The sequence below is a fragment of the Triturus cristatus genome, chromosome 4_2, assembly GCF_964204655.1.
Source record: "Triturus cristatus chromosome 4_2, aTriCri1.1, whole genome shotgun sequence".
Classification (NCBI taxonomy): Eukaryota; Metazoa; Chordata; class Amphibia; order Caudata; family Salamandridae; genus Triturus; species Triturus cristatus.
The window spans coordinates 251,737,344-251,750,600 of record NC_140586.1 but is presented as its reverse complement, the minus strand read 5'-3'; the positions used below and the strand labels follow the sequence as shown (position 1 = coordinate 251,750,600).

The 13,257-nt window shown below is 41.7% G+C and overlaps 1 protein-coding gene across 1 annotated transcript in view; it reads left to right on the top strand.

Moving 5' to 3' along the window:
- Window positions 1–13,257, top strand: part of LOC146833580 (guanylyl cyclase C-like) — a 619,755-nt gene that overhangs the window by 389,977 nt on the left and 216,521 nt on the right. The window contains exon 17 of the mRNA XM_085601439.1: window positions 6,239–6,371. Within this exon, the coding sequence (XP_085457565.1) occupies window positions 6,239–6,371 (133 nt within the window). The remainder of the gene's footprint in view (window positions 1–6,238; window positions 6,372–13,257) is intronic.

Sequence of the window (13,257 nt, the reverse complement as noted above, 5' to 3'; positions counted from 1 at the left end):
GGGTAATTCGCACTACACCAATGTTCCGACCGGCTCATACGAGAGCGCGCACCTCGTCAAGCCTCACTTCCGGCCGGCTGGCATCACACCCATGACCGGGGATTCACAGCCCAGGCAGCGCGTCGCTTCACCGCAGTCGCCGTATCTCGCACACCTCGCCCCGGGACGAACAGAGAGGATCTTCAGGTAGCCCAGCTACCGAGCAATGCAGGGCGTTAGGATATAAAGTAAGTTCTACACACTAATGCCGGATATGTGTAGGATTGTGTGCTGAAAGTGCGGAGCCCTTCTTTTAGGTGGCCATCTCGGGTGCTAGCAAGCTCCGCCCCCCCAATTCTATCTGGGTTTTATTTAGCAGTACTACATCGTCAGGATACTGTATGCTCGAATGTTGCTATCCACCTATCTTTGCTGGCTGGGTATTTGGATCATTTAATGCTGTTGGAAGATCTGCTATAAAGGTTGAACAATAGAGGTGCCAATAAGCAGCCCTGCTTTAAGCCATTCAGGGTGAGAGGATGTGACGTAGCCTGAGCTGCCGACTTCGGAGCCGGTGGGAACCAGGCTCGAGTCTCGGCGTTGGCATCAATATCCTGTGATTCTGGGCAAATCACTTAATCTCCCTGTGCCTACAATTCAGCACCTTGAGACCCTCATGGGTGATTTGCCACACTTTACAAATCATGGATTTATTTGGATTTATAATTTATAGTAGGCATCTTTGGTAAGATTGTACTTCCACCATCAATCTTAAACTTTATCCAAGTATTGGTATATAGTAACTGTCCACAAGATTGTCCTTCAAACTCTATCAAAAGCGGATTTAAAAACCATGAAGCATTATACAACTATGTATCACTACCAATTTCTTTCCTTATAAAAATGGATAAAGGTAAGATATTTGTTATTATTCCCATGTCTGGTCTGTTTGGTTTATATTAATTATTTTATTTTCTGTGGACCAGGCACTAGATTGCCCAATATTAATCTAGCAAAATACTCAACTTCTACATGCTGTAGGGCTATCAATTTGTAATTTTCTGGATTTAATGAATCAATCTTTTTATCGATTGATTGTACAACTGATACTTTCTATGTTTCTGGTATTTGTTCAATTTGGAAACTATGATTGTATAGCTGAATTAATTTTGTTGCCCAAAATAATGGATTTGCCTTTAAAAAATGCTTGTGGGATGTCACTTGGTTCTGCTACTCCACCTGTGTGGCTTTTAAAATTATTCTTTGACTTATATAATTAATTAACATGTTTTTTCCTTTAAACGTTTCTATGTCAAATTTCCCCGAGGGTCTTGTGATAGCATAAGACTTCTTGTATTTTGATTAACACAGTTTATTTTGGAAATATTTTTTGAGATGTCATAATGTGTACTTCAATAGGATTCCCATAAGTTCTTGGATATATTTGTATTATTTGATCTGGAGCTACCTTTATCGAGTTTATTTATTATCATCTAGAATTCTTTTGTTTTCTGTTTTTTAATGATGTGGTGCATATTGGCCCAAAATTGGTCTTGATAGTCTTTTTTTGCAGTTCAAACTGATTATCCGTATTTCTTTTTTAAATTGTGTACTTTCTTATATTGTAACCTATTCTGTAGCATGTACTTTTCAATTTTTGGAGCCTTTGTGAACCATGTATTCTTAATTCTGGGTGACCTCATTGTTATGCCCCTTTTGGTGTCTGCAATGGCAGAATTTTAGTCACAATTCTGTGTGATTTGTTCCAAATCTGTTACATACTTTCTTTTTTTTTAATTGCCATGTAATAAGCTGCACAGCAATAAAGATTTTATGTTTTTTTCAGGTGTGGCATTATACCATTTTAGCTGTTTCAAGTTTGGGTTGGATCATGAAACATCTACATTTTGTCTAACTGTGTAGGTTTGGTTAACGGTAATCTGTAAAAATCAATTTTGGGGGTTGAAGTGTTTTACTTTCTGATCGAGACTTTTGCATATTTCCCAGGCATCAGCCCGGATCTGGAAACTTTCCAGCAGTACCTCTGGAAATGACATGCCGAGCCAATATAGGCACCACTCCAACGCGCTGACATCTGTTCCTTCCTTTCTGGCCACCAGATGCAGATCTGGAGCACTCCATGTCATCTCTCAGACAATTCACTCAATTTTTTCCCAAATTCTTTCTTCAGTTTGCAAGGGGTGCCCTAATATGACAGGTTTCTATCCCTGAAAGTACTGTCACAAACACATGTCTATGACAGTTTCCAATCAGGGGTGCTTGTGGTTGCATCTTTCATAGCAACCAGATATGACACCAAACGTAGCATAAAATTGCACCATTTTTACAGAAATTGCCTGAAGAGGATAGAAATCTAGCTTTGACAGACCCTAAGGAAGGAGAGTTAGCTTCCACTTCTCTGTTTGAACAATTGATTCACTGATTGTCAGCTTTAAACAATTTAATAATTTCGCTGACGTGTGACATAATAGTTGCTTAAAAAGTATATCATTTAGATGTAGGGTGCAAGTGAAAACTCTTTGCAAAGCGTGTCATTGACGCAATTCAATCAATTAAATCGGATACAGGTCACGGTGTCACCAGATCTATAGGTTCTCTTTATCATCATTAAAATTACTCTTCTTAAAAGCGTACATCACAACAGAGTGGTCATTACCGGCAAGGAGGGCATTTTTTAAACTGCATGCCATCAGTACAAAGCTATGACTCTTATTATGAACAGTCACAAAGGGTGCAGATGGTGTCAAACAGACTGTGTCAAACAAATCAAGGAAAAACAACTAACCAACCTCAAATCACAACTCCAGTAAAAGCGAGTCTGACTCCAGTTCGTCTACAGCGTCCACAGTTTTAATGCCAGTGGGTGGTGGGAAGCGAACATGTGGGGGATTCTACACTATCTCGACAAATGGCAGGATTTGAAATCAGACACATGGGAGCAAGACATATTGGCGAAACCTGTGAAACTACCAAGGCAGAGAAGGTGTAAGCCTCAAACACTGCCAAAAAGAGGAAGGGGCTATAGAAAAGGTTCTAAAGAGTCAACAAATCAAGGATTGTATTCGAGATTCTTTCTCATCCTGAATATCAATGGAGAATAGAGACCAGTTCTAGATTTACAGAATCTCACCCAGTAGTTATTGGTGTAAACCTTTCACACATTGCCTTTATAGGATGTTGCCCCATGCTTAGGGAAAGGCTATTATTTGAAGTCAATAGAGCTTGAAGATTCATACTTGAAGGTCAATATTCTTCCAAAACCTCAGTAGTTTCTATGATTTATGGTAAACAGATGTCATTTTCAGCTCAAAGCTCTGCCATTGGAATGGTCAAAAAATGTTACAGTTACAACCACAGGAATTTCACATAACAGATGCATCCTCAAAAGTCTGGAAAGCTCACCTGGACAATTTATATGCCAGTCTTCTTTGGTGCAAAGAACAACCTCTGCATTATATACATTTACAGGATCTAAGATCTGACAGATTGTTGCACAAGGCATTCCTACCCTTCGAGAGGAACAAGCAAGTGATTGTCAATACATGGCAATGTGAACACAATGTTTTATATTAAAAACAGGAGGCCCAAGATCTGTACTTTTAGCCTAAAAAGCTCGACACCGTGTGGTTCTGCCCTATAAAATACATAGTAGACATCGCAGAAGACATTCTAGAGGCAGTCAACAAGAGCAGCTGGTTTAAGCAGGCTGGTGTCAGTAACCACGAATGGCAATTAGACAACAGGCAACTGGATGTAGCGTTTCACATGCAGCAAAGGTCACATTGGAATATGCTTCTAACCAGCCTAAACACCTAAAGCCCCTATTTGCAAGGAGGTGGCCACATCCAGAGTTAATGGGGAAAACGCTTTCCATGGTTTCGGAAGAAGCATTCTTGTATATATTCCCAGAGGTCCAGCCAATAAGAATTCTCGACACGTTGAAAGTAGAGCTCTACAAAATGATACTGATAGCACCAGCCTGGCCCAGACAGCATTGGTCCCTACAGCTATGGGTAATGTTTATAGAGTCCACAATCAACAGTCAATATCTTTAACTTCTATTGAAGTGCAGGAGACAAATATCTTACCATGACTGTTGCATCTCACAGCCTCACTTCTGAGGATTTGGAGTTTGAAACCCTTAAAATACCAGGGCAATTCAGACAAATGTTTCACGTTTCCAGAGCTCAGTCCACTAGAAAGATATAAAACTTAAACATAGGCTCATAACAGTTAGAACATTGCTCTGCGTTCAGAACAAATAAAATGTTTGTCAATGAAATATCAGAAGTGCTCCCAGAGACAAGTGTTAGCTGTTTCAAGACTAATATTACCAATGTCCATGAATGTGTGATTTAGTGATTTTAACTGCTTCAAAAATAGAGGAAATGAATAAATAGAGACACAATTTCTGGTACAACTCTAGTCTGACTGTTGAATTATTTATGCTCATTGTCTAAATGTCTTATGCAACTACCCAAAGAATAAATGTCCAATGCCACTATCCAAAGAATTTACTGTTCTTTTTGTCTATATTAAAAGATGTCAATCTCTGTAATGGTCCACTGCTGTAGAAAGCAAAATGTTACTTACTGTAAAAAATTGGGGTATTAGTTAAGAGGATGATAACCCACCTTAAGCAAAAAGCATATTTCCTATTAGGGTGAATCTCTAGTCTTTAAATTAGCCTTAGCTCAACCCCCTGGTAGCTATGACATAGAGCAAGAGCAGACAGGCTTAACTAGAAGCAATGTATAGTATTTATGCAGTACCAAAACAGTAATTAGGTCAAAACACATGACATGAAAAATCCCATAACAATTTAGAAAAATAGAGAATATTTTAATAAATAAAATTACACTAAATTTTAGAAAAATCAATAAAGGGAACTGGAGATATGAATTTTCAAGTTTAAGTTTCAAAATAGTGCCAGAAAACATTAAGGGTAACTAGGGTCATCTATTTGCAGTTAACCAATACCTGGGCATGCCAGTCAGATACAGAAGTAAAACATCTTCAGCAGGACAAGGCAGCAGGCTGTGACTGAGAAAGGCTCCACAAGGTTGGAGATCCTTTGGACGATGTCATGATGAAGCCATTGATTTTTGGCGCAAAAGCTCCAAGCAGGAGGAATTTGAATTTCGCGCCAAAGGAAGGTCTCTCACCGGCCGGATACTGTCGACTCCTTTGCCCGGTAGAGATTTCTACATTTGGATTTAGTCACTTTTTTGGAGCTCAGATTTTTCTAGGATTGCAAGGCTGCAGCTTGTAGCTGAACAGGTATCCATGAGGCCAGATGCCGTCTCCGTGCGGTCCAGCTGAATTGGATTTGCTGCTGTAGAAAAGTTTAGAGCAGGAGCAACCAGATTCTTCAGCCTAGCGACAACGCTTCTTCATTGGATCGGCTTGGAAGGTTGGTTCTGATCCACAGGAGGTCTTTGGAGCCAAAAGGTTTTAAGTCCTAGGTTTCAGGATGTTTTAGGAGGGGTACCCTGTGACACAGCCAAGGGTCTCGAACCTTGGGGACAGCTTGGATATCAATTCTCACTCCAGCAGACACGAGCAGCAGGGTCCAGAACACCTCCCCAATCCAACCTCTGTATTACAATCCTTTTAATGTGTTTATTGTATGTCACTTCAACACCAGGGTGAGGCGGAGTACTTTACAGAGAAAGAGCAATACATTTATGGCTATGCAGACATCCAAATTGCATGCAAGGCTGGTTGATATATCAAGAAGAGTGTACCTATAGATTAGCTTCATTTTTGAGGATGTAGTTGGGGTAAAGTGGCTTGGGAGTCAGAGGTGTTCAGGGCAGAAACAAGGTAAAGATGTAAACTTTGAGTTCCTTCCTGAATTTTCTATAGAGCCAGTCCATCTTAGGGGTAGGAGCAAGGCTGATTTGCATATGGCTGGCACTTGTTTGCATTGGCACATTGAGGGGAGAAAGCAATAGACAGAAATGCATCCAAGTGTAATTTCAAGAGGCTTAGATTAATTATTTCAGTCCATCCATCACTCATTTTTTAAGAGGCTACCATATGTATATAAAATCATTTTCCACTGCAAATTCTTTCAAATATTTGGTTGTTTATTTGAACATTTTTGTTCATTTTAAAAGGTAGTTTGTTTTTTTCATACAAACTATTACGTGTTTGGTTCAACCCAATTGTCTCTATAGCACATTACTTATACAAATACAGTAACCTCATTCTCTTCCTTTCCCTTTTCTCACAGGGCATGTCCTACCTCCACTCCAGCAAAACCGAGGTCCATGGACGTCTCAAGTCAACAAATTGTGTGGTGGACAGCCGCATGGTGGTGAAGATCACAGATTTTGGCTGCAATACCATTCTGCCCTGGAGAAGAGGTACAGAAGCATATGGTTGACAGCTTGTTTCACTCCCAACTGCAAAAAGCCTCTTCTAGGGCTTGAGATTGGCAGTAATTGTTTGTGTAGTGGTCAAGTGATTTGTCACCCACATGTCGAAACCTTGCGTCTTCTTAAGAGGTGTTTAGTTCTAACCTGTTAAAACACGGAGTATCTGATTCAGAGCGGGGGCCCATGGTTCCAGGAGAGATACTGCCCCACCTTATTCCAAACTTTACTAGGTGTGGAAACACACCTGATAAAATCAGATTTGATTTTGCAAAGATTTGCCCTGTGCTGAAAGCAGAAAGGAAATGTACACGACAACCAATGATGGCTTGTGACTGGACTGGAGATACTGGATGGAAACAGTAACTCTGAGCCTGATATCTCATCCTGTAGCTACCGTCTATCTTTGAGTCGGGCCAGAGCAGGAAGCTAGCCACAAATCCTTATCTCCATCTACCTTTTTATCTTCAACTGTTTTATACAGCATAGTCTTATTTGATATCATTATTTTTTTAGTAGTTGAGCAGGTACGAGTTAAAATAAAAAGTTCCCAAAGTTGTCCTACACTGTCATCACATTAAGGATAATTCAAGATGTTGAGAGTTAACTACCCCATAACTCCCATTCTCTCTCAGGAGATCTTCATTGCTAGTCATAGCAAGGAATAGTCCCGCCCACGTGCGGGGATCCCAGAAAACTTTCTATAATATGTCTTCTTAAGTATAGATGTTCGCTTTTCTTCAGTAAGACCTGGAGAGACACTTAAGACATGAATATTGTACAGCCTATAAGAAAGGCTATGATGGCCAATCAGTAGCATTCCTGCCCTTCTTCTCCCAAAAGCTGGCACCTGCAACAAGTAATGCAAAAAAGGTATTTATTGTTTGGCAAAAACTGACATGGCACAATGCGTTTCGGTGGTCACTACCACCTTGATCACATATATACATGTGTGTGTGTGTATATACATTTAAAGTAAATTAACTAGAAAAAAGTTATTTGAATACTTAAATCTCTTTCACAAACCCCTTTTAATGGGAGAAAGATGAAGGAAAAGAGGGAAGTGTAGCCCTATAGGCTGCCATTAGGTAAATGTGAAAAACTGCGCTTTTAAGAGCCCAGAGACCACCAGTATTTCCTCATACCCAGCAGGTGGCAGTTGCTTTAGTGCTTTTTTTCTGGTGACAGGATCTTGGAGTACTGAGCTAGACCTTTTAGGCTTTTTTTCCTCAAAAATCTCACTAGGAAACTTTTGACAACTCTTTCACTCCACGGATTTCATCTGTTCCAGTGCTTTTCTGTCTTTTTCTGACAGATTTTATTTCCATTAGTCAAATAAAATGGCGTCTTTATTTGACAAGTGTCCTGCTTGTGGAAGAAAGAAGGCAAAGTCATACCCTCATGATATCTGCATCATCTGCCTTGCTGAGAGCCATGTTCCTGACAGAAGCCCAAACTGCAGAAGGTTTTCTAGGTGCACCCTGAGGGAAAGAGAGAAGATTTGTCTCCATGGTACAGAGGAATGATGCAAGTAACAGGTGCAATCAGAAGGTGGGACACCCAGAGAGCAAGGAGGGGGTCAGTCCTCCACCAGGGCTCCTGCACCTTTCTCTCAGGACTCCAGGCATGGGAAATCCAAAAAGAGAAGCCCACATCAAAAATTACGCTGTTCTACAATGTCGCAGGCGTGCGGCGTCTCGTTGGTGCCGGAGCCCCGGCGCTGTTTGCTGAATGTGTGGGAGCCCAACGACCTCAGTCGCCAGACCCAGAGCTGGGCCACTCTGGGGATAATGACGGCGAAGAGAAACATAGCCCGAAAGTGGGGGGTGGGGGAGGTGCCTTCACTGACTGCATGGGGAGAGATATGGACGTGGCCATGTTTGCTGAGCGCTCTGCTTTTGTTAGGCGGGGTTGACCCCGCAAGTGGGACAAGGTATGGGGGGCATGGAACAAATTCAGGGGCGGCATATGTGACCCACCACCGACGCCACATGATGACACCTCTGATTCAGATTGATGCAGTAGATGTGGGGGCGGCAATGGGAACGGTTGAAGCCGGCCAGGGACTACATTACCGATATGTTGTTTCTGTCCGTGGTGTAAATTGGGATGTTGTATTGTCGAATGATACGGACAAAATGTCTACTCAAGTGTCTTGTTGTTTTGTTTTTATCAAAAACAATAAAAAGTTTTAAATTTTTTTTAAAAATTACGCTGTTCCAGCTCAACATCGAGAGCATTAACGTCGAGACAAGGTACAATCCCTACATATTTGACATCGAGGGCTGGGTTGATGTAGAAGAGGAGACAACGTTCAACATCGAGAAATAGGAGGTCGACAATGAAGTAGACTACTACAATGAGGTGCAGGAGAAGTCCGACATCAAGGAGTCTGTCAATGTTGAGACATAGGAGAAAATCGACATTGAGAACACTGTCGACATCGAAACAATCCAACCCTGTGGAGAAAGTCAGAAAATCAAGACCTAGACATCTACCAAGTGCCCTGCCTGTGGAAGACAGAAGACCAAGTCAGACCCTCATGATGTCTGCATCATCTGCCTTCCTGAGAGCCATGTTCCTGACAGATGTCCACACTGCAGAAAGTTTTCCATGTGCACCCTGAGGGAAAGGGAGAAGATTTGTCTCCATGGTATAGAGGAATGACGCAAGCAACAGGCGCAATCAGAAGGTGAGACATACAGAGAACAAGGAGAGGGTAGTCCTCCACCAGGGCTCTTGCACCTTCCTCTAAGGACTCCAAGCATGGGAGATACAAAAAGAGAAGCCCACATCAAAAATGACGTTGTTCCAGCTCGACATTGAGAGCATCAACATCGAGACAAGGTACTTTCCCTACATGTTTTACTTCATGGGCTGGGTTGATGTAGAAGAGGAGACGACGTTCAACGTCGAGACATAGGAGGTCGACGTTGAAGGAGACTGCATTAATGAGGCACAGGAGAAGTTCGAAGTCGAGGAGTCTGTCGATGTTGAGACAATCCAACCCTGTGGAGAAAGTCATAAAATCAAGTCCTAGACATCTACCATCCTCTCCTGACTCTGAATACTCTAGGCTACATTCTACATCATCAACTAACCTGCTTTCAGATTATCCTCCTTCTCCTCCTCCACCTCCACCTCCACCTCCGGCTCCTCCACCTCCTCTTCCACCTCCTGCGCCAGCGCTACTTCCACAACTGCAAACTGTTGAAGCCCCTACCCTGAGACTTCTACCTTCTCGGTGATCACATTCAAGATCTCATCATCGTTTCCATCATTCCAGGCATCACGACAGGCCCCAGCCTTCCTCGTCATGACCATCCTCTCAGCGCACACATCATCATCATGTGTCCTGGTCTAGAACACGGTCAAGACATCATTCGACTTATTATTCCGGCATTCCTCCTCCAGCGCTGGCAGATATTCACTAAAGCATTTTCAGCACATGGGGCACTCCTCACACACATTTATTCGCCATCCCAGAAAACAGAGAAGGTACTTCCAACCAGGGGCACTGGAGAATGCCCTATGGATCGACTGGTCCTGCAGATTTCGCTATCCCTTTCCTCCAATCCCCCTGATGCCATCATTTCTCATCAAGCTTTCTTACTCGAGGTGGGCCAGAATTATCTTGATTGCTCCGGAGTCACCCTGGCAATGGTGGTGCACAGACTTTCTCCACATGTTGGAACGTCCACAGCTGAAGTTGCTGTGCAGACCGGATCTTCTAACAAAGTTTGGAGGCCAGATGGTTCATCCCAACCTCTCTGCTTTGAGTTTGGCAGCAAGGCTCCTGAACTAGTTCACTATGGATATTTAAGCCTTCAAAAGGACTGCATGAGCATTCTCAAGTAGGCTAAATGACCTTCAACATATTCATTTAAATGAAAGAGATTCTGTATTTGGTGTTCTAACAAGAAGGTAAATCCAAAGACCTGTCAAGAAGATGTGATGCTTTCATATTTACTTCAAATTGCCAAATCAGGCTTGCCATTCTTTTCCATAAAAGTTCATTTGGTGGCAATTACTGAATATAAAAAATGTCCTTCACAAACCTTTTTTTTCAAACTTCCCATTATCAAGAATTTTTTAGATGGTTTAAAAAAAGGTTTTCCTCCCATACACCGTCCATCTCCTCTCTGGGAGCTGAATAAGGTCATTTCCAAGCCTCATGCAGGGCCGTTTTGAACCCATTCACAAATCCTCGTAGCAACATCTTTCTTGGAGATCTGCTTTCCTCATACCGATCACATCAGGACATAGGATTAGCAAAATTCAGGCGTTTTGTTCTCACAAACCATACATGGTCTTCATTCTAGTAAGGTGGTTATGAGGAATCATCCAAAATTCCTACCAAAAGTCATTTTGGATTTTCACGTTAATCAGACCATATCTATTTCCTGTCAGCACCCTTCTACACCAGCTGAAAGGACTCTCCATTCCCTAGATGTTAGGCATGTCTTAAAGTTTTATCTGGACAAAACAAAAGATATTTGAAAGCAGGACCGATTGTTTGTAAACTATGGGCCGGTCCATACAGGTTTAGTCACGTCCAAACAGCAGCTAAAGAGTGTGAAGAGGCTAAGCAAATTAATGTTGTTTTGGTACCACTCTCCATTTTGTCTAAGAGGGAAAAGTTACCAACTTCATTAAAATGATTCCTGAGAGGGATGGATTTTGCAAAGGTGTCCATCTGTGTTCTGCCTATACATACAAAAAGAGGCAGATTAGAGGAATGAACTGAAGACTTTTATGTCAGAACGATAGCGACTGCATGAAAGTATCTCAAAACTGGATTAAACACTAATAGCATGGATTTAGCATGATGTAATTTAGTAGTTGAAGCAATTTAAGTTCTGTATTTGCAAGTAAGACCATCACCCCTCTGGGCAGCATCCTTCTGGTATAACTTCTGAGTGATACAAAAGTAGGAACACAGTACAGTGTAGATCCACTGAGGAGAATTTGCTCAGCCGAACATAGAATTTAGTAATATGTGAAGCAAATCCACCGATACCCAGTGAGAGAGTCAAACGAACGAAGGTTAGCTAAATTTCAACTTGAAAAAGCACTTAGGGTTAGTCAGAGAAATCAAAAGTTTTCAAAATAGCGACTGAATGCGAGGCAAGTGCTGTGGGCCAAGTATGAGGAGAAAAAGATAACACAATGTTATGCGCCATCCACATTCCGACCTCTGCTGTTCATCATTACAAGAATGGGAGAAGCAGTGACTCATCAAGAGAAGCAAGCAACGCGGGAGTTTCACAGAACTACAGCCATATTGTGCGACACACACACACACACACACACAGAGACAGTCTTTGCTAAGATAGCGCCCTGGCATGGTGGAGAGAAAGTTGGCACCCGTGCTGATGGTAGTAAATTAAATGAGTTGGCAGGGGGTCCCTTTTGTGTTCACTGGTCAGTACCTGGATGAGCAGGGACTGGCCCCTGAACACAACCATCTCTGGACCTCCTCCAGCTCACCTAAATCACTGGTAGCTTAGCTGCCTCACACAGATGATGGTTATGTTAATGTGTGCCATCATGTGTCAGAGGGTGAAGGGAGGGCAAGAAAGAGAGTCTGAAAAATATTCCCGTCATATGATAATGAAGGACTAAAACCACTTTAAATTGGCAAATCATACAGAAACTAACAGGCAAGGACAAGGCTGCAGCAAGATGAGAAGGGTGCTGATGTTGGAATATCCTTATTGTGCACAGCTCCATGGAGCCCTCAGAAAACTGGTGTCCTGGGTCCAGCTCGCCCATGGTAAAGACAGGCCCTACCCGCTCCCACACACATGCACACACATCCACACACACCTCTCTTCTCAATCACTTAGTGCAGGCATGGATCAGCCATACAAAATGATGCTACCCTTTACATAAGCGATGATATTAGGGTGATATGAGGCAAAAGTAAGAAGCTCTACTACTCAGTACTCCTTATCTCTTCTGGGTACAACAACGTTGCAAAGTTAAAAAAGGAATGCTTGGGTTTATTTATTATAAGTTGGTGGGGATCTACTCATAAGCTCTGAACTCACTACATACCATTGCTTTTTTTTTGCACTCAAAGATGTGCTTTGATACTGAAGCAGCTCCTCACTGATTAAGTCTACAGAGGTAGAACCATCTGGTATTTAGAGAAAGAGAGAACCTGGTGCTTTCCAGGAATTATTTTAAATGGTCAAAGTAGAATGGGTCATGTATGTGAAAATCCTGAAAGATATTGTCAGACATGTCAGATTTGACTGCGCTTGAATCAAGGAGCGCCACACTTGTAGACATGTTACAGATTAAGTTCTGGTTGCGGGAAAATATGTGACTCTCCAACCCCAGTCACCAAATAGGCGACGAGGGAACCTGTTGATTCTGAGAGGATGCTTATGTTGCAGCTGAGCTGAAGAAGACTAGGTTTTAGCGTTTACAAGTTCAGGTTCTCTTTATTGCATTTAGTTTAAAACCTAATATAGCAATTTACATGACATGGAACAATCGAATATTAAACTATTTGAACAAATAACCATTAACCTGCATTACCCATATATAGTGACTATTACCCCAACAGTCAATAATTGTTAAAACACCAACATGCTCTCAAAGCATTAACTTAAAACAATGTTAATCTCTGTTGAACTAGTCATAAATCACAGATTATTGTTTAAAATAATGAATACAGCATTAAAAACACTGTTTCAGGTTGAAGAAAACGAGCCAAATATGCATGTACCCTTTTGTCAGAACTAGAGCCTAAAAATCTTAATCTTAAAATTCCTTAAATAGTTGTTATATAGGGCAATCTTCTGTCTGCTGTACCCTATGATATGCCTCCAATGTGGAATACAGATTCTTCTGCATAAATGCATAA